The following is a 21353-nucleotide window of genomic DNA, read 5'->3' as shown; positions in this document are numbered from 1 at the left end:
TCAGCGGCCATGGCTCACGGGCCCAGCAGCTCCGCGGCATGTGGGATCTTCTCGAACCGGGGCACGAACCCGCGTCCCCTGCATCGGCAGGCGGACTCTCAACCACTGCGCCACCAGGGAAGCCCTGGTTGGTTTTTTAAATGGGTTTATTATTATTTTTCATCTCTTGAAAACAATAATTCTTCTTCAACTCAAGAAGTTTTTGGGTTTTGTTGGTTTTTTTTTTTGTTCTTTTATCTCTGTTTCTTTGGGTGTTAACTCTTCTATATGTTGTTGATTTTGTTGTTTTTATTTTTTTTGCGGTACACGGGCCTCTCACTGTTGTGGCCTCTCCCGTTGCGGAGCAACAGGCTCCGGACACGCAGGCTCAGCGGCCATGGCTCACGGGCCCAGCCGCTCCGCGGCATGTGGGATCCTCGCGGACCAGGGCACGAACCCGTGTCCCCTGCATCGGCAGGCGGACTCTCAACCACTGCGCCACCAGGGGAGCCCTAACTCTTCTATATGTTAAGTTCAGGGCTATGCTATTCAATACAGTAGCTGCTTGCTATTTAAATTCAAATTAAGATAAAATTAAATAAAAACTTCAGTCCTTCAGTTGAAGCAGCCACATTTCAAGTGGTCACTAGCCACACGTGGAGTGTGGCCACACATTGGACAGCTCAAGTACAGAACAATTCTATCATCACAGAAAGTTCTATTGGACCGTACTGGCTTAGAGTTTCCTCTGTACCATAGTTTTATTTTCCCTTAGCCTCTAGTGATTCTTGGTGTCCTGCTCATTTTTGCGTTTGAGAATACCTATTTGCCAGCTTTGTGTGCACTATAGCCTTGCCACTGGTTATTGAGGGTGGGAGAGAGAGGAATGGCCGGTTAGCAGCTTTTCTTCTGAATGAGGGCTCCCTATATCCCTCTCAGAGTGTCAGTAGCTACTTGGAACATTGCTCTGCCTCTCTAGTCCCAGCACCTTGGGGCAAATCCTCTACTGCCAGCTACTAACACAGGTCGGGAAGCAGCAAGGAACACTTCTGGGACCTCCTCTGCTTACTCTGAGTCTGTTGTCTGAGGCTTAGGGCACCCTATCCCCCAAACTTCTCTTCCCTCCACCATGGTCTTATTCATATGTATTAGCTTGGTTTCTTCAAGTTTTATTTCTTTATAGCTCTGTTGCTATTTTTTCTTTATCTTTCTGGTATCCAAGATTTCTGATATGCTGAGGGTTCACTTTTGTTTTCTCACACAGTAATATAGTTCTGTTTTCCTGTAGGTTTCTATCATTTTATGGGTTGGGTAGGAGAAAGGGTCTTCTGCCAACTTGACCCAAACTTTAACAATGCCTTTGTATAAGCATCATTTTTCTCTTTGTAGACCTGTTTCGTAACTAATACTTCCCTAAACCTGTGGTTCCCAAATTTAGACAGGTGCTGGCTGGCTGTATCAGAATCACCTGAGGATCCATGGGCCCCACTCCTAAAGGGCTTTGAATGCACAGCTCAGTTTGGGAACCATCAGCCCACCTAGTGGGATGGGTAGAAGCGAGGCTCAAGTACTCGAGGTAGGTCATCTACTTTGCAGGCTAGTTTGTGACCAAGGCCCAAATGCCCAGGATCTCTAATAGCCAGATGACTGTTTCTGTGAGTGAATGGGACACTGCGTGGGTGTGGAAATGGGGAATATAAGGAGCTTCTTTCTCCTCGCACCGAAGGAGGGCAAGAGGTTGCAAAACCCATTGGGGATAACTCAAGGACAAGAGAGATACAAGTACAATTGAATGGAATTGAAATGAATGATTGCTGCAGGCCTCGCTCCCTCCCACAACTCTGCAAACCCCAAAGCTCAAAATGGGGCCAGAAAATTCCCCCGTCTAGAGATTTTTTAAAAAACTTTTAATTGCTATCTTACTGAGGGGCCCAACTCCGGCTTTGAGGAGATATATTTACTGGTTAGATTTACAGTAATGATTATTATTGTTACTGTGAAGAATGCACTCATTGTCTCCAGTGAGCTCCCAATGCTGCACAAATATGACCTCATTCCTCCTCTGAACGGGGCAGGTATTGTTAACTCTGTTTTCCAAAAGGAGGACGCGGAGGTCCACTGCAGTCCAATGCCTAGAGCAAGGCCACACATGAAGAGAGGGAGGGAAGAAGGAGCCAGGCGCCAGGCCTCTACCATTTAGGTCCCAGGGTTCTCTGCACTGGTCTAGGCTCACTTGTCTGGTCAGCTCCTTGACTTCCCTTGTGGCCACAGATCTGGTTCCAGTGGTCGGAGGGGATCAGAGCGCTTGGAGTCATCGACATCAGATACCATGAGAGGAAAAATCATCACTTTTCACAGGTTCAGCCCAGTCTAGACTCCGGCTCAGCAATCGAAATCCTCCCTGGTTTGTCCCCAGTTTCACTAGGCCCCAACTCAGCTGACTTCTCTCCCCACTTCCTCATCAAGGGACACAAGCACTTCACTCCTGGATCCACTCAGACCAAAAATCATTTTCACACCGGATTTGTCCTTCTGCCCCTTGAGGAGTTTCTGCTGCCTACACGTCCTTTGGGTCCCTTGTGGTACACGTTGGCCACCGGGCTTTCTTTGGGCGTTTGCTTCTGCCATCCCCTAAGCTCTGTCCCAGGATACCTTTTCCCCTTCTTACCCTCCACTTTTCCTATCCAACAAGCTTCAAGCCTCAATGTGCCCAAGAAATTTTCCCTTCTCTGAACTCTGCCACCCTTATTTGTTCATTCCACACATAATTATTCAGGATCTGCTGTGTGGCCGGCACCAAGGGGGATAATGAAGATATAATAGTGAACAAGCCAGATAAGGTCCCTGCTGTCATGTGGGAGAGAGGAAAAACAAAAGTAAGGAGTTCTATAAGTCAAATATTTGTGAGTTGTCATAAGTATGTATGAAAAGCCTTCCAAGACATATCCAAAATTTGCCAATGTCTCTCCATCTTCTCCTCTGTCCAAAAAAGCCTGGCTTATCTAGGTACATCAAAAAGTTTTGTGTGTCAAAGACAACATAAAGTCTCATTTTTATGTAATGATAGTATTTTAGTGGAAACAAAAAAAGTGCAAAATGAAAGTATATGGTAAATATGGTCTGATTCTTAAGATTGGTTTATGCAATTTTTATTGGGGCTTCCTTTTGCAGCTTAATTTATAAGTTAAGAATAAAAGGAGAAACCTTGGTTTTTCTTTCATTCCTATGTATACATATATATATATGTATATATTTAAATAAAAGTACTAAGTAAATATTTTTTTTTTTTTTTTTGCGGTACGCGGGCCTCTCACTGCTGTGGCCTCTCCCATTGCGGAGCACAGGCTCCGGACGCGCAGGCTCAGCGGCCATGGCTTACGGGCCCAGCCGCTCCGCGGCACGTGGGATCTTCCCGGACCGGGGCATGAACCCGTGTCCCCTGCATCGGCAGGCGGACTCTCAACCACTGCGCCACCAGGGAAGCCCCCTAAGTAAATTTTTTAAAGAGTTTCACGTGGCTAAAGGGTGATGGCAGACAGGAGCAGAGGGGCACACCTGGGGCTGGAGCAGGAGGCGAGGCGAGGCCACAGAGGGCCTGGAAGGCCCCGCCAAGCAGCTGGATTTCATCCTCAGAGCAAGGGGAAGACACTGCAGGATGTTAACCAGGGAGTGACATGATTTGATTTACACTTTATGGCAGAAATCCTCAATGGAGTGGCGGATGGGGGAGGTGCAATTTTGCCCCCCCCCCCATTGTCAAATGAGGGACATTTGACAGCGTCTGGAGACATTTTTGGTTGTCACAGATTGGAGGTGGGGGTGGCCCTGGCATCTAGTGGGTAGAGGCCAGGATGCTGCAGAATGTCCAGCAAAGCGCAGGACAGCCCCCCAACAAATGTCAAGAGCGCTGAAGTTGTGAAACTCTGCTTTAAGATGACTCTGGCTGCCATGTGAAGAACAGACCCTCAGAATGCAAGAATGGAATTAGAGAGACTATTTGAAAAGCCACTTAAATTAACGTCATACAGCTATTGCACTGATCTGCTGGAAACTTCCCTCCACATATCCCAAACGTGATCCTCCCTGGTCCGGGATCTCTGCTTCCTATTGGGTGACAGCCAGCCAACCAGCCCTACCTATCTTCCCAAGAAACCCCTTTGCATTTTAACAAGGGCCTTCTGATGACAATGCCATAGTCTACGAGAAGAGTCAGACTGGCTGAGCAAGAGAGGAGCCATTCTGAAGCATCACTGTACAGGGCCAAGGACGAGGGGTTACAGAGACCAGCCTACATGCCCTCCTCCCTGGTAGTCGCTGTGATCTTGCCATGACAGCTGCTGCCAGCTCAGCGTTCTCCTCCTCCCTGACCTCCTGGATGCCAGCCCTGTACGTGGTTGCAGAGGATCTGGACACCCAAGGCATGTGATGCCTTGCACTTACAGTGAGTTTATGAGTATTTACACCAGAATGAGAACCTATCATTTACAGCCTTGCCATGCAAATCAACACAGAGTTAAAGGGCTCTCCTCTTGACCTTGCCCCCAACTTGAGGTTGGTTTTAGGAGAGGCATGATTGAGCTGTGGTGACAAGGGAGGTCTGTGGAAGAAATATCTCCAAAGGAGGAGGGGTCTAGTTCCTCCTCAGGGATGGGGCTGGCCAAGCAGATGGTGCAGGTAGAAGAGTTTATCTTCTGTGACCCAGTCACAAACCATTCTCCTTCCACTTCTATAGAGGTTGTCTACCTTGTGCGAGGCGTTGGGGGTGTCATGAAAACTTTGAAGAAAGCTATAGAAAATCTCTCTCTGGAAAAAAAGGAACACTGGGGACAAAAGCTTGTGTACAATACAGGAGATTCCCAGATTCCCTTGAAGCCAATCCATGACCTTATGAACTAATTCACACCAACCTAGGAATGACTAACAAGGTTCAATGTATTTCCATTTTAATGGGGAGTAAAGCCCTTAAGCCAAACTGGAGTTCTTCCAAGGGGAACTGCTCCATCAGTCGGTTGAGACACATTCTAAAGGGGATGGGAAGGCATCTCCTAACTTCTGAAATCTCCCCGCACCTTGCTGTACCTACATAGAAAACTGGGTTTGGAGGTGGGGAAGAAACAGAGGGAAGAAGGGAAACAGGAGCTGCTTTTAGGCTAATTTGGAATCAAAAGGCCACCTGAGACTAGACCCAATGGGGCTTGTGGGGACCCCATACCAGATATTCCTGGTCAGCCCAGGGCATCTGATCTTGTTAATGGGCCAATAAAAATTAGGGGGACAAAGACCAAGCCCTGGCGGCTCAAATGAATCTCCTCTGCAAGAGGGAGCAATCTCATAAAAAGTTGTAACTGAGACGGAGGAACCATTGCATTTCATGAACTTTAATAGTGCTCGTTAGGTTGGCTTCCAAGGGCTGTGGGACGGGAGAGAGAAGGCCAGACTCATCGCCAGGGCTTGGGAGCAGGCTGGCTTGCGTAGACTCCCCTTGAGGCCCCCAGTGCTGAGCTGAAAGTGGCTGCTCTTGCTACCCTCACAGGCTCCCCAGCCCAGCACGACATCCTGGCTACACAGGCAAGGAGCCAGGCCTCAAGCACTAATTCTTTCCTGTCGGGGTAGCGAAGGACAGGGACCAAAAGCTTGGGGCAAACCATCTCTGGGCTTGGGCAGGCCACCGGGCTCTGGGTGCCCACATGGAGGCCACTCCCAGGAACACCAACCACTGGTGGCGCAGTGGTTGAGAGTCCGCCTGCAGATGCAGGGGACACGGGTTCGTGCCCCGGTCCGGGAAGATACCACGTGCCACGGAGCGGCTGGGCCCTTGAGCCATGGCCGCTGAGCCTGCGCGTCCGGAGCCTGTGTTCTGCAACGGGAGAGGCCACAGCAGTGAGAGGCCCGCGTACCGCAAAAAAAAAAAAAAAAAAAAAAAGTCCAGCTCCAAAGCTCACAAGCCCCCACTAAAGGATCCCACCATCCCAGAGCCTGACCTGGGACTACCGTCAATGCTGGCCACGCCTCTGACCTCCTCCTTCTTCTCCACCCCAGATGTGTCCACTGCCAGAAAAAGCGAAAACAAACAAAGAGGGCCAGCAGAAAACACATCACCAAACAAGCCTGCCTCACATTGTCCTCTGTGGTCGGCTGGAGCCTGGAGCCTGGAAAAGCCCAGACAGCTCCCTGAGCGCAGCCCCAGGGCTGAGCCTCTTCCCAGGGCAGGGTCTGCCTTCCTTCTCCTCTGCTGCCTCCTCTTTTGCTCCTTCTCCTCCTCCTCCATCTTTCTTTTCCTTCTAACCATTATTTCCCTCCCTTGCACTTCTTTTCTTGTCCCCTTTCCCCCTTTCTGCTCTGTTCTCTTCCTGCATCCATGATGAAATAAGAAATCCTGCAGAGTACATAAAGCCCAGAGCATAGAAAGTCAATTCATGACATGAGCCAGCCATGCTGCTGCCTTGCTTCAAAGTCCTCAGGGTTCCTGGAGCCTATGCAACGAGGTCGACCCCTTAGCACCAGGTGGGAACAGGCTCTTCATCGTCTGGCCCATCCCACCCTTCAGATCTTCCTCCCCACCCCCTCAAATCCTTGTCTCTGGTTGAACCACATTGTTAATTCCCAGTAGACATTCCCCCTCCAAGTCCTTGCTCACCTCGTTTCCACCACTTGGAAAGCCCTTGCCCTCTTCACCCAGCTCCATGTATGGGATTCTATGTATTCTCTGGGGTCGTCTTGAAACCCTCCCCTCTGAGTCGTCCGCAGGCTTCCAGCTGGAATTAATCTGTCTCTTTTATGCCTTCATTACTGTAGAATTTTATGCTGGCACCTCCGTATTGGGGTATTTACCATGCTCTGCCTTACATTCTAATTATTTAGATGCAAATTCCTCTCTGCTACCTAATTATGAGCTCTAAAAGAGAAACTATGTCATCTTTGAATTCCCACATCCTTTAAGTTCCTGGCACACAGCGCAAAATGAATGTCAAACTCATTAAAAATTGAATCTATGGTTATACAGAAACACACAATTAATTCCACATCTTAACTTCACCGACGTGGGAGTATCTCATTTATAATAATTTCAACTGCAAATTGTTTGAAGCGCTGGGTGCCTTGAGTAGGCTCCCCAAGGTCTGATTTCAGGACTTCACCAAGGACTGGAGGATGGTATGTTAGACGGCGGCACCTACTGGTAAAGGGTAGCATTACAGCTTGGATCCGCCAGAGAGAAGCAACCGAATTTCTCAGTCAGCCCCAGCAGGACCAGACCAGGATGTGGAGGGGCGGGTGAGGGCAGAAGAGGACTAGAATGAGTTCCGCTCTCTCCTCAGTAGCCCTTAGGCCTGAGTCAAGGTCAGGGCTTGTTCTCCTTCAGAGCACTGAAGCCTCCTGCAGACCAATTTTTGCAAGACCGGGGCGAGACACCAAGGAATCCCAACCTGGCTGATGCCCCTTAGCTTTGCCGAGCCAGCTCGGTGGATGCCTAGGACAGAGGAGAAGTGGTGGCATGAAGAAGGGAGAGCCTCTTAACAAATAAGGGAGGCAAACTTTTGTCAGGGTATCAACACTCAGCATAAGCACAGAGCTGGCAAGGATTCCAAGCCCTTCCTTGTTACGGGTTTTCAGCTTCTTCTAAAAGGATTCTCAGTCCTGTAAGGGCCCTCCTTGGAAAATATAATAGAGGCTATTGGGGGAACTGAGTTTTATTTTACAGCAATTCACTTTATGAGTTGGTTCATGAGTACCTTGAACTTTGCCCCAATACCTCCACTCATCCTTTCTTTAATCCAGGATACCCATAGGAATTATAGTGTTAGTTGGAGAGGTCCCCCTCCATCTCTCCATCTTTTCCTCTGGGGAGGGGATCTGGGGAGGAGAGCTATAAAGTTAGGCAGTTCAGTGAGTGTTCCCATAGCCCCTCCTTTGCCACACCTTTGTTAAGGCTTCAGCTGATAACGTTTCAACTCACAAAGGACTAATCCTACCACCCCCCTCTTACAGGGATATTTATATTTGGAACCCAAGAAACACAAGTTTAGCTCAAAGGAGTTTATCTTCTAATGATGGGATTTGAAGCATCAGTATGAAAGATCTTTGATGAAGGGGTAGAGATGATGAGGGTTCTGCCTCCTGAGTCTGCTTCTCCAAGGTTCAGATGGGGAACTCGCCTGTGTACCTCGCCCCATCCACTTTGGTCCCAGGCCTCTGGGATCATTGATTCTCCCCCCAGTTTCTTGCCTCTGGCCGCTGTATCCAGACTGCCATCATCCAGTTCTCCAAAACTTGAGGAGGTCTTGAGCTCTGACTTGGAAGATTCCAGCCCTGATTCTTTGTCTTCCAGAATCTCAGAGTCTCTGGCCAGAAGAGTCCCCTCCTAGGTCCCCTGCATCTTTGTGATCTCTCTTCAGCCTGGCATCTCCACACTGCCCCTGGTTTCCACGTTGCCCCTCCATTTAACACCCTTTTCTGCCACCAGTCCTTTAGGCAACCCAACTCAGGCTGGTGGGAGGCAGGAAGACAGGTCAGGGATGCTCGACCTCTCCTTGGGATGGATTCCCATGAGCTCACCATTCCTTCACTCTTTCATTCATTCAGCGAACATTCACTGAGCAACTATGTGCCAGGCATATGCTTGGGCTGGGGATACAGTGGTGACCACTATGGGTCCTGCCCTCAAATGTTTGCCAGACTAGTGAAAGGAAACAGAGCATCATAGCACAGCACAGCACAGCCAGAGCCGTCACAGGGGTAGGTTTCAAGGACCACTGAGTGCCAAGCCTGTGGGGGCAGTAATAAGACTTCATAAACAAGGTACATTTAAGCTGGATCTTGAAGGGTAGTAGTGGTTTTCCAGCTGGCAAGAACATGTGCCAGGCATGGCATGGCTTGGGTGTACTGGTGGTGAGATCAGAAGAGAGACATGAAATGTCATTGGAGAGGAGCATTCAGGACTGGTACAGAGGGCCATGTATGTCACCTTAAGGAGCTGGAACTTAACCCTGTCAGACAGTGGTCCACGGGAGACACACTGAGTGCCTGGACTGAGGCAGCAGCAAGGGGAGTGGTGAGGGGATGGAGAGTGGAGGGGAGGCGTGAGATCGAGGGAGGTTTCAGAAGTTTCACCCTCAGGACCTGTTGACCTGTTAGATGGGGAAGGAGGAGAGAGTCTTTTCAGATTCTGAGCAATCCAGCTGGGGCTGCTGAGTGGGTTATGGGGCTGTTAACCTCAAGGTGGAGATCAGGAAGAGGACAGGTCAGGGGAAAGTGTTGAGAGGGACAATGTTTGGTTGGGGGTCGGTTCAACTTGAGGTCTTGAGAAATACCAATAGAAATATCTAGAAGTGGGCAAAAATACAGGATGAGTTAGAGATACAGATCTGAAAATTGGACGTATAGAATTAGAGCTAGAAGGAAAGTTGGGGCTAGGGATATACATTTGGGAGTCATCAGCACATTGGTGATAGTTGGAGCCATAATGCCCCACAATGTGGGGCAAACCGTGCACCTACTTTGTGCTGGACCTTCCACACGACCTATCAGTAACCCTCCAACAACCTGCAAGGTCAGAATTTTATCCTCCCATTTTCTAGATGAGGAACTTGAAGCTCAGAGAGGTAAAGAAACTTACTCAAACTCACTCATTGTTGGGGATGGGATTTAAACTTAGAACCATCTGACCACAAAACCAATATTCTTTCCTCCACCCTTGCTATCCCTGGGTTAGAGTCCCTGGGAAGGTCACGTAGTGTAAGAAGGGAAAAGAGCCAAGCTAGAAGCACTTAAGAGGCCAGTGGAGGGAGAGTGGCTGGCAGGATATTGGGGGAAAGAAAGGATTCCAAGAAGGGAAATGTTCAGAGGCATCTAATGATGCAGAGAGGTCAGGCTAGATAAGGACCGGCGGGCAGCCCCAGATATGGAGATGGGGAAGTCGGCAGAGACCTAGCCGAGGGGTGTTAGAGTGGGCCTGGGCCGGATTGCACAAGGGCGAGGGGTGAAGGAAGCAGGGGAGATGGAGAGCAGGAGTCCTCCTCCTAGAAGTTCAGGAGACTGGAAGGACAAGAGGCAGCAGAGTCTAGGGAAGTTTGTTGTTGCTGCTGTGGGATGATGCAGGTTACACTGTGTTTACAGGAGGAGAAGGAGATGAGGTGAGGGATTCAGGAGAGGGAGGGGGTAACTGACAGTATCAGCTCCCTGTAGGGGCAAGAGGGGTTGGGGTCCTTGCCCATGTATGTGGGACTGACCTTAGCCAAAAAAAGGGACCCCTCTCCCAGCAGTGGAGGGAGAGGGGGACAGGAGTTAGGAAGTTCATGCCACATCGCTTCTGGCTTCTCAATGAAACAGGAGTTGAGAGCACTGACTGGAGAAGTAAGGGGGCCGAGGTTGGTGGAGGGGAATCCAAAGTTTGGAAGAGCAGCTGTGTAGAAGGTGACAGAGGAAAGGCTCAGGGCAGTTTGGAGACCAGCCCTGTGATGTGGAGAAGTCTGGAACCACACATCAGTGTTCATGCCAATTGGCAGGTTGGAGATTTTTGTTTCCTTCATGGAAGCAGCCAGGGAGCAGGTGGGGAGGAAGCAGGTGGCAAAGCGACTCAGGTGTGGGGGTGGGCAGGGAGGAAGGGCTGGGCGGACACCAGGATGAGGGGCCAAGGAGGCTGCCCAAGTAGGGAGGCTGGAACAGGTGTGGGCTGTTCGGACCAGGCTACCCCCCTTCCCCACCAGGTCCTGGCAGGACTGCCGGCAGACCTCTCCACAAAGACAAGACCAAGGGCCTTGGAAAAAGTTACTCCTGGAATCCCAGGGCCGGAATAGACTTTGGGAGAGAGTTACTTCCAATCTTCAGCTTATCTGGCCAAATGGCTGCTCAGCCATCCTGGACAGGTGGGAAACAAGGACCAACCAGAGTCAAGCTGTCCACTGACCTAGCATATGCTCCGCCCTTCTTTCGTCTATTTCTTTTATTGTTGTTGTTGTTGTTCTGACTATTCTCTTTTTCTCTCCATCTGTCAATCACTGATTTTTGTTTATATTTCTATCTTGTCCATCTCTTTCTAAGTGTCATCAAGATTCATCTCAAGGGCTTCCCTGGTGGCGCAGTGGTTGAGAGTCCGCCTGCCGATGCAGGGGACACGGGTTCGTGCCCCGGTCCGGGAGGATCCCACATGCCGCGGAGCGGCTGGGCCTGTGAGCCATGGCCGCTGAGCCTGCGCGTCCGGAGCCTGTGCTCCGCAACGGAAGAGGCCACAACAGTGAGAGGCCCGCGTACCGCAAAAAAAAAAAAAAAAAAAAATTCACCTCAAATCCCTCCTAATGTCCACAGAGCCTTCTTGGATGATCGACTCCTGTTTCCTCTGACTTTCTCTGGCACTCTGTCTGGATTCCTTGATGTTGCATTCAGATGTTGTTTTGCATATACAAATCTTGCCTTCCTGGTAAGACTCAGGGCATTTGGGGGATTTTTCTTGTGATGTGAAGGTCTGAAATCATACACTGGTGCTGATACACCTCTTTGATCAGGGATCACATTTTCTATTTCTTTTGTACACTCTAGGGGGCCTAGGACAGTGTGTGTTGGGGGGGAGGATATGAGACAAGTACCATATGACTCTTGACAGAAGGATTCGTGACTGATCAAATCATCAGGAAAAGGGAGAACTGGAAGGGAGACTGGCAGCTCTGGGGTACTGACTAAGGAGCACTGACCCAGGAGTCAGAAGTCAGGGGAGACATGCATTCTGCTTCTAGCTTTGCCTCTTTAATATGTTGTGTGACCGAGGGCAGTCATGTGACCTCTCATCATTAGACAAGTTGATGGCTAAAGTCTTCTGAAATTTTACTTCTGTATGAGCCTCCAGAGTAAGGGTACTGTCCTCTTACCTCTTGTGTGTGAAGGGGCTGGTCTGCCCCAAATGATTAAACTGTAACGGTAGCAAGAATATACTGGTTCTCTGTGTTTTCAGAGGAGGCAGAATAGAGAATGGAGAGGCTATACACATTTCAGAGCCAAGCCTGGGCCCCAAGTCCTGGCTTTGTCCCTTCTTAGTCGGTCATCTGGGCAGGTTGACCTTACTTTAGCCTCAGTTTTCCCAACAACAAAATGAGGATAACAGTTCTTGCCTGATCAGCTAGTGGTGGAGTGCCTGGCACAGAGAAAAGCACTGAGTAAATGGCAGCATGAGCTCTAATTTGTGTCTCAGTGTGTCTGTGCCTTCTTAAGGCAGGGTAGGAGGTGCAAGGTGGTTCGGAAAGAGGGGTTCCGGAGCTACTCTACCTGGTAGGTAAGTTTCCTTCCAACTTTCCAATTTGGAAGTGCTGCTGACAAGGGCAGTGTGCTGGAATGCATGGCATTTTTGGAAACTTTTCAGTAGGAATGTGTGACAGACAGGAACCTAGGGAGGGTGGTGAGGCTCGAGCCCAGTTAGCCGCACTCATACCCAGCTGCGTCAAACTCTGGCCTGGGACAAGACTGCTCCTTCCCAGGCACTACTATACCTTTACTATCAAACACTTGTGGCCTTTGTTCCTTCTGAGAAGTAGTGGAAATAACAACAGTAGCCACCACCTATTGAATGCCTACTATGTGCCAGGGCTTTTCCATTCATTATCTCATTTAATTAACACCATAACCCTATGAGGTTTTTATTCCTTTTGTCATAAGAGAAAACTGAAGCTCACTGGGACTGAGTAATTTATCAGAGTCACACAACTGAGATTTGAACTGCAGTTTTATTTTACTCTAAGGCCCATGTAGTTAAACAGTGATTTATGCCTCACTTATGAGGTTGTATGAGCCTACCCATTTTCTAGATGAGAAAGCTGAGGCTCAGAGAAATGAAATAAATCACCCAAAATAGAACTTGGGGTAGTGTTGAACTTGGGGTAGTGTTGTTTCAATATGTACATGTTCTCCGTTAAGACTATAATTTCCTGTCAAGATAGAAGCACTGGCTTCATTTTTACAGATGGGGAAGCTCAGGAGCAGAGAGAAAAAGCAAAGCCTCATGGAAGGAGAGTTGGCAGGGGAGGTGAAGTCCCTGAATGTGACAGAGCCCTGGCAGAGGTGTCCTTACAAGCAGGATCAGAATCAAGATGTATTGGCCATGGGCCCCCCAACCCCATCCTCTCTCTAGACATTTGCAAGACAAATTAGAACCAAGTGAACGTCAGAGGTCTCCCTGAAGGAAAGTAAAGCCCCAGAGCAAACTGCCGCCTGAGGTGAGTGTGGGAGGCCTAGAGAGCGCAGGGATATTTTGCCCCCGCCAGTATGGCATGTGCTGCTGCTTTTGTAGTAGTGCTTGCACGAGCCATCTCATTATTCCTTCCTTGTCATCTTCCTGAGTCCCTATCTGGTTGTGAGTCCCTGCAGAAGTGAACAGGGCATAGGGCAATGTGACCCGCACCCCAATTCACAGTACCCTGGTGATATAAGACTGTTTCTGCTCCTATAGAATCCTCTGAAGGGCTGAGGGTACCAGATTGGATGGTGGGGAGCTGGGCAGGGAACTGCCTCTTCTGCCCAGATGTGGAGAAAACTCACCTTCCTAGAGGAGCAGAGGAGACGAACAGAGGAAAATGAGGGGAAAAAAGGAAACTAGAGTCAAAGACACTGAGCCTCCCAGAGATACAGTGGCTAAGGTGAGGCCCACCACTCTCCCGCCACCACTCCCCACCAAGCCAGGTCAATGTCCACATTCAGAGGACCAGGAAATCATGCTGAACTGGAGAGAAGGTCTGAGTTAACCTGTTAATCAGCCCATACGGAATCCTCAATGCCCACCTCACCTGTGGTTTAGAGGGTGGGCAGGAGCCCTCCTCCCTAGGGACCCAGAGGACCTCACACCAGTGTCCAAAGCAAGGCAGAGACAAAGCAAGCACAGTGCAATCTCCCTTCCCTGCCTTGGGGGAGCTAATCAGGCTCTGTGCCCCCATGTTGATCTGGCACCGTCTGGCAACCTCCAATTCTTTTTCTTTCTTTCTTTTTAACCACTTTCCTGTTTGGGGCAGAGAGGATGGCAGGTTTGCACTTGTCCTCTAGCCCTACACATAATTGGTGACAGCAGGCAAAACTGCTTCAAGGGGAGGGGTTTGCCAATGTAATGAAGGAGGGAGGGAGTCCTAGAGTGACAGGGCTGAAAGGGACTTCAGAGATCATCTGACCCAACCTTTTGTGGCCTCCACACCATTCCCGTGGTCTATGTGCTCCCATCCCAACCGTCATCTCTCATGCCATGCAGTGGTTCCCAAGGCCTCCTTCCCCAGGCTTCTTAAGGGCACTGTCTCCTTCCCATCACTGAGCTAACCTGCCATCTTGTTTTCTAGATGAGGACACGGAGGCCCACTGAGGTGTGACTTGCCCAAAGGTAATCTTTGTCCCGGGATAGAACCAGGACGAGAAACCCAGATGCCCAAGTCTGTTTGCATCCTCCTACTTTTCCACTCGATCGCTAGGGGAGGAAGGGCTCAGTTCTTCTCCCTGGGGGTTAAGGAAGCTTCTGACAAAGCAGAGCTGTCACCCCAGCTGATGTGGGCTGTCAGTGTCAAGGGTCTAAGAACTGAGTTATTTTCAGGGGGAGCCCGGTCATTGTCCCTTCCTCCTGGGTACCCTGAGGGCTCTCTGAGGTTAGTCTGTGTCCCAAAGTTCTCTTCCCTGCAGAAGACTGGCTCTGAAGCATAAGTAGCTGGCTGGGGCCTGGCAGTCTCATTCTGACCAAAGCTCCATACTCCAAGAAAGCTCTCACCACCTTTCAAGAGGTACTTCATCTTTCCGCTAGAATGGAAGGAGAGAAGATGCAGAGCTGGTAAACGCGTCAGGAGGTGTTGTCCACGGTTCAGGGACACTGCTCCTTTGGCACACTTTGCCCCTATTTTTAAAAATATCGTTTATCTTTCCTTTTCTGCTCCTGCAAGTTGGAAGGATGAAGGCTTAAGAATGTTCTGGTGGGGACCACATCTTGAAGGTGGGAGGGCAGGTATGGAGGAGAATGTTGTGCCTATCTTTGGGTCTCTGTGTTTACACACATAGGCAGATTTCTGCGTGTTAGCCTTTGCCCCTGTGCTAAGCGCATGTGACTGTTTTTTATACATAAACCCAGGTCTGTGCGGGTAGGGTGCCGGGTGGGCTCTCTCCGAGGCCTTAACTGCAAGGGAGTCTGCCCTGGAGCTGGCAGTTTCAGCTGGGGAAAGGCTACTTTCTTCTTGGTCCTCAGTTAAAGTGGACTCAGCACTACGAATTGGGGACTGAGTCCTGAGGGTGTGGGGTCTGTGGTGGAGGTGCGAGTTGGGAGGGCGTAACTCGACCCGCTGTCGGAGCCGCTCTCAGTTTTTCGAGGTCCCGTGTGGCTGTGTCCCGCGTGTCGGGCTGTGTCGGCGAGCGAGCCTGAGTGCCCGTCCGGTCTAGCCCAGCCTCCCCGACACCCTTCACTCTCTTTGTCTCCTGTTGTAGGTGTGAGTGCAAACCTGCGTCGCACAGCCCTCATCGCGTGCGAGCGCGGGGGCGCACCCTAGCTCCCCCACTCTTTCCGCCGGTAGACAGGACGAGCCGGAGCCGGGTGCTGTTTGGTCTGGAGCCGAGCGGTGCTTGCATTGATCCATTGATTGTGCGCGGTCTGCGCCTGACCTCCCTGCTCCCGGGGAAGCCGTCTCCATGGAGACCGGGCCCGCTCCCCCAGCGCCGGATTGTAAATTCCTGCAGGCAGCGGCCCGGCAGCCTGGGGAGGGGGCCGCCGCGCCCGGGCGCGCAGGGGGAGCGGCCGCCGCGCCGAGGCCCCATTTGAAAGAAAAAAGGGCACGGAAAAGGAGGTGGTGGAGGAGGAGGGGGAGGAGGAAGAAAACGAAAAGGAGCGAGGAGAGGAGGAGAAAGAGGAGGAGGAGGAGAAAGGCGAAGAAAAAGAGACGGAGCCTGAGAGAAGGAGAAAGAGCGAGGGAGGAAGAAAGAGAGGCAGAAAGGGCGTGTTTCTGGCGCTGCGTTTCCCCTCCCCTTTCTCAGGTCCCTCGCTCGGGCTCTGCGCGCTCTCCGCTGCAGCTCTCTCCAGACGAAGCTGGGAATTGGGTGGGATTATACGGAGCAGCCCCGCCGCCGCCGCTAGCGGAGCCGGGCTTGGAGAGGGCGGGGGCTCCCCTCCGTCAGCGGCGCCGGGCGCCCCCAGCCTCGTCCCGCTCTCCGCCTCGCTCTCCCCGGCGTCGGGCCGGGAGAAGCCGGCAGCATCGGGAGCCTCTCGCCAAGGGCGCCGCGGTCCGCGCCCCGCGCCCGCACCCCCCGGCCCGGCCCCGGCGGGGCACCCCCTCCCCTTCCCCCTCCGGCGCGAGGGGGCCCGGCCCGCTTCCGCCCTCCCCGGGCCGCGAGACCGGCCCCGGCCGCCCGGCCGCCCGTAGCTTCAGCCATGGGCTCGGGACGCGTGCCCGGGCTCTGCCTGCTAGTCCTGCTGGTCCACGCCCGCGCCGCCCAGCACAGCAAAGCCGTGCAAGGTAAGGAAGGAGGGGCGCGCGGGCGCCGGGCTGCCTGGGCTGCAGGGCCCGAGGGCGGGGGCGCGATTTCCGAGGGGCAGGGCAGGTGCTGGGAGGCGTGCTGCTGTCAGGAGCGGGCACTGTGCACCCGCACTCCTCGGCTGGGGGCCTGACCTCTGGGCGCTGCGCCCCAGGCGAAAGGCTGGAGGAGCCAGGGGCGGTGCGGGTGAGTGAGAAGTTTGGGGAGCCCTGGGCAGAAGTGACCACGCATCTCAGAATTCTGCCTGACTTCATTCTCACCCCAGCATCTTCCAAAGACTTCTTGTCCTCCAGAAGTATGAGAGAGAATCTTCTCTCCTCTCAAACATTGTCAGAAAACTTAAGTTCTGGCCTGGACAGACTGAAAGAATGAAAACTTTTTCAGCCATGCTATATTTCTTCCCCTCGCCCCCAGTCTTCAAAGTTAGACAGAAATTTCGAAGTTGTCTTATCAGAAAAATGTTAAACAAAGATAGGATCTTTTAAGGAAAACCAAAAAACCAACTGTCTCCCTCTGGATGGTAGGGGGCTGAAGAAGAGAAGAAAATTTCTGTGACTCTGGCTCCCGGCAAGAATGTCGCATTTCTGCCTGTTTGGGGGGAAATCTCTTTCGTCTTGCATGGCTTTCATTTCTTATCATAATATTTATTTATTAAGGCCTTGGGTTTCCAATTCCATTTAAATCCAGGTCAGAATTGCATTAAAATAACAAAGTAAAATTCCAGGCTGGGGAGCTCTGACAGATCCCTCTAGGAATTAGAGAGAGACAGGGAGGCCCTCCCGCCCCCATCCCTGACCCCAGGCTCATTGCCTGGCCAGTCCCAAGGCTGTGCTGGCAGAAACCAGGCTGGTGGGCTACAGTTCTCTTGGGGACAGACTCCCCTCCCCCTTGACCTCCTGCTGCACCCTTCCCCCATCGAGTCCTCACCCAGGAAGAGATTTATATGGACAAAAAGAAAATTCCTCATGCCACAGCTTTGCCCAGGAGAATATGATTCTGCCTATTGTCCTAGGGGCCTCTTGAAGCCAAGTTGGGGTGTGGAGGTGGCTGGGCCACCAGGGAAAGTTGAACTTGGGAGTTGGGGCAGTCTGAGTCTCTGGCAGTCGGGTCGCTGTGTCCTGGAGTCTGAGCACTTGGCTCGTGAGCTGCTCTGTGTCCTCGATGGGCTCCCACTCTCTTAAAAGGAAGGTGCTATATCAGTGTCATCCTTTTCTCCCCAAGCACTGCCTCTCCAACTACCCCCTTCCTCCTCCAACCTGTCCTTTAACAGAACCCAAACACTAGAGACCCTTGGCTGTCAAATACCAGACCCCACCCCCACCCCTTGCAACCCCAAACTGCCTCTTCTCTAGTCCTGGTTCCAGACAGCCCACTACCACTGCCACCCCCAGGCTGGGAGTAGCCCCTCTCCCACTGTGGATTTGCTTGTGTTTTCATAAACAAAGGTGGTTTTTGTAGTGCATGCTGACTTACTCATAACATGGAATTAGCTAGGGAGTTTAGTCTGAAGGAAGGAACAGATTTCATGCAGTAATCTGGAGACGAGATAAGGGCCTCTTTCAAGTTGAAGCCAGTGTCTGTAGTGGCCTAGTGAGGCCGGGGCCAAACGGAGGAGCAAGCAGTATATTCAGGGGGGGTTTGTGGGGCAGATGGAGACTCCGAGAAGGGACAGGTGCCGTCAAGCCAAGGCTTTCAAGCCTGAGAGATCAACCTATCCTTCAGGGACAGAGGGACTCAGAATCTCTCGGAGGTACTTCAGGGCTCCCTCTTGCATTTCATCCCGCTGCTGCTGTGGGAAACGCAGCCAGAGCGGAGGCCCTGCCCTCAAGGAGCTTACAGACTATAGTTTTGCCCACTGCTTATCTCACATTTGAGCCACTGGGCTGCAGTTAGCTTCACATCTTCCTTCTGATCCCTGAGTCTGGCTGGGCGTAGATTCCAAGCCTGTCGTTTCAGCTACCTTTAACCCTACTATTCAGGAAATTTATCAACCTGGTCTTCTAGAGTTGCCTCACAACAGGTTTGCTGGTATAGGGGGACATCTCTGGTCCCAAATCTACAGGCCAATGTTGCAGGAAGGACAAGTATTGACCGGGCAGGGTCATAGACGGTGCTGTGGACATTCCTTGCTCTCAGACATATCTCCAGGGTATCACCAGTGCCAGAAGGTGTGCTTTGAATGCCACATGCTTTTAAATGAAGCTCTAGCAAGTCTTTAAAATACAAAGAACCTTGGCAAGTATCTTGCCAAGAGTTACTATAGCACGGGGTATATCTGGGCCTCTGTCCCTTTTCTCCAGAGATTCACCAGGGGAGAACCAAAGTGGTGTGGAATGGAGAGGAGGGGAGGGACACAGAAGGGAACCCTGAGTATGCAGGTGTGTGTGTGTGTGTGTGTGTGTGTGTGTGTGTGAGGTTTACCATGATCACCCACAGGTGACATAGCTGGTGTATGTCTCTGTTGTGAGTTAGTTGTTAAGCATGTATACAGATGTTTTAGTGTCTTTGAGAACTGTGTGTGTGACTGGGAATGAGTGAGCATGAGGGTACATGATTTTGAGTGTTTTTCAAGTGCCTGTCTGTGTATTTTAAAGTAGACAGACTGGATAACCAGGATAATTGTTAACTTAAAAGCATTAATTTGCTTTGTTTTTTTTGAGGGGGGGTGGTGGTGTGCAGCAGTGGTTAAAAAGACCTAATCCTTGCATGGGGCTCAGGTTACAGCTGAATGAAAAGGTCTCCTGGCCTCCTGGGGAAAACTTGTCCCCAGGGCCGGCTGGGAGAGCCAGCCTGGCCATTTAGTTTACCTGGTTGTTTCCTCTCCTCATTAGGGATAGAATTTTGATAAAGTCGTATATTTAGAGCTTCCAAGTAACACCATCCCTGGGACTGAGAGCGTTCATCTGGCAGCAGACAGTGTCTCTCTGTCTCGATGCGTCTCTCCGGGTCTCTGTCTGGGTGTATGTGTGTGTCTCTCTCTCTTTCCCCCACGCCTCTCTTCCTCTTTAATGTGGCTGTTTCCTCTCCTCCCCGCTTCCCTGGGCTCCTGTGGCCGGCTCTTACAGTGAGGGGACTGTTCCTCCTAGCCCCTCCCTCCAAAATATGAAATGAAAACCATAACGGTGTCAGCGGGTGAGGGTGGCCCCGTGGGCAGCCGGCTATTGCCCGTGCCCCATCCAGGCCACACTGGGGAGAGAGAGGGAGAGGCAGCCTTCACTCTTGCAGCCTGATCTTCCCTTTAAGCCTGACCCCCACCCCTCATTTTTCCAGAAGGGTGGAGAGGTGGGGGTGGACTGCTTAGAAATTCCTCAGGAATCCCTTTGACCTCTCTTCTCTCAGTGACATGTCCTCTAAGGGGGTGGGGAAAGCCTGGAGCCAGGGGAGAACTTTTCCCCTTCTCACCCTTCATCTCCCGAGTCTCTGCAGGGTGGAATGAGTGAGAGGGGACTAGAAGACACCGAGGCCAGAATTCCTACAGGCAGAGAACGAAGAAAGTTATCAGCACCCCTAAATGAGACTGTTTCCTGAAACCTTCAGGAATCCGAGCACATGAGAACCGGTTTGAGATGTAAGCGGCTGGGACCTGTTGTAAAAGGAGCCGGCCCTGGGTGTGAGTTTGGGAATGCGCGGTGTGCACTCACTGGGGCATGTGAGCGTGCGTGTGCATGACTCAGGGTGTGTGAGTGTGTGTCTGTGCTCTGGTGAGAGGGAAAAGGAAGCAGGCAACGTGCATTTTGTTTTCATTGGAGAAGTAAAGAAGTGGAATGGCTAGGTCCCGAGCCTTGAACTGAGCATGGGGGAAGGGAATGGATGGCTTCAGACCGTCTTGAGAAGATGGAGGTAAAGAGCTTGCTGCCTGAACTAACCCCAGTCCCTACCCCCGGCTCTGGTCCCTGCGTGTCAGGGTGTGGGCCTCCTTTGACGTCCCATACCCCTAGCACATGACCACTCATAAGAAAGAGTCCCTGTCAGGGCTGGAAACTGCAGAGTTACTCTGAGGCTGGCGGTACCCACAAGAGGCCCAGACCTGGGGACAGCTTCTTCAGGCTCAGTTATTAGACAGGAGTCTGGAAACAGAGGGGCTGCCGGTCCTTGGGGGGAAAAGTGATACAGCTGCCAACCCAGGGATGTTTGAGGGGTAGAGGAGCCAGCTGCCTGCACGAAGTGGGAACGTGGCCCCTCCCCTCCTCGTCCCCTTTGGCCCCTCTGTCACCAGACTGGCCACTCTCTTCTTTTCATGCCCACATACTGCTAGCCCCAAATGGCACAGGGTGGGAAGTATGGTAGGTACCAGTGGCTTTAGGTAAATGCGGAGCCCGAGGGTTGGGGCCTCTGAGGAAATAACTGAAATTCTCTTCCTCACTTACGAAATGGACGAGAGTATCAGTAGGGTCCCTTTCGGCGCTGAGATTATGCATCTCTTCAAAATCCTTCCTGCTGAAGGTGGAAGACACTATAGCAAGCCCCAGTCCTGCAGCTGGGGCTCCCCAGGCTTCTCGCCTGAATCTCATGCCTTTTTCTCCCTGGGCCCTGCTTCACTCTCTCCTGCCCGAGTCTATGTCATGTGGCTACTCTTCTTTTGTTCACCCCCACCCCCACTTTCCTGGGGCCTCACATACCTGATAGCTCTTACCGTGTCCTTAAGTGGGGTATTTGCCCCTGGAAACAGCCCCTGCAGGACACGTGTGTGTTTCTGTGTGTGCGAAGGTACGTGTATCCAACTGCATTGGGAAGTAGAGCTGAAATGTTTGTGTCCTGGAAACTGAGTACTCTCTGGGCAAGGCCCCAGGGCCCCAGTTCTTGCCCCACACCATATAGTCTCAGTTTCCAAGACTAGCTCTCTCTATTGTGCTCCAACCTAGACATCTCCCCTTTTCAGACCAAGGCACCGTCTTGTAGTTGCCATTGGA

The 21353-nt window shown here is 51.5% G+C and overlaps 1 protein-coding gene across 2 annotated transcripts in view; it reads left to right on the top strand.

Moving 5' to 3' along the window:
- Window positions 1–16339: 16339 nt before the first annotated feature.
- Window positions 16340–21353, top strand: part of SCUBE3 (signal peptide, CUB domain and EGF like domain containing 3) — a 33317-nt gene continuing 28303 nt past the window's right edge. For both annotated transcript variants that reach the window (XM_060021957.1, XM_060021956.1), the window contains exon 1: window positions 16340–16424. In XM_060021957.1, the coding sequence (XP_059877940.1) occupies window positions 16340–16424 (85 nt within the window). The remainder of the gene's footprint in view (window positions 16425–21353) is intronic.

Source organism: Delphinus delphis, chromosome 10 (genome assembly GCF_949987515.2).
Source record: "Delphinus delphis chromosome 10, mDelDel1.2, whole genome shotgun sequence".
In the NCBI taxonomy this organism is placed as follows: domain Eukaryota; kingdom Metazoa; phylum Chordata; class Mammalia; order Artiodactyla; family Delphinidae; genus Delphinus; species Delphinus delphis.
This window is presented reverse-complemented; position numbering and strand designations above follow the sequence as displayed.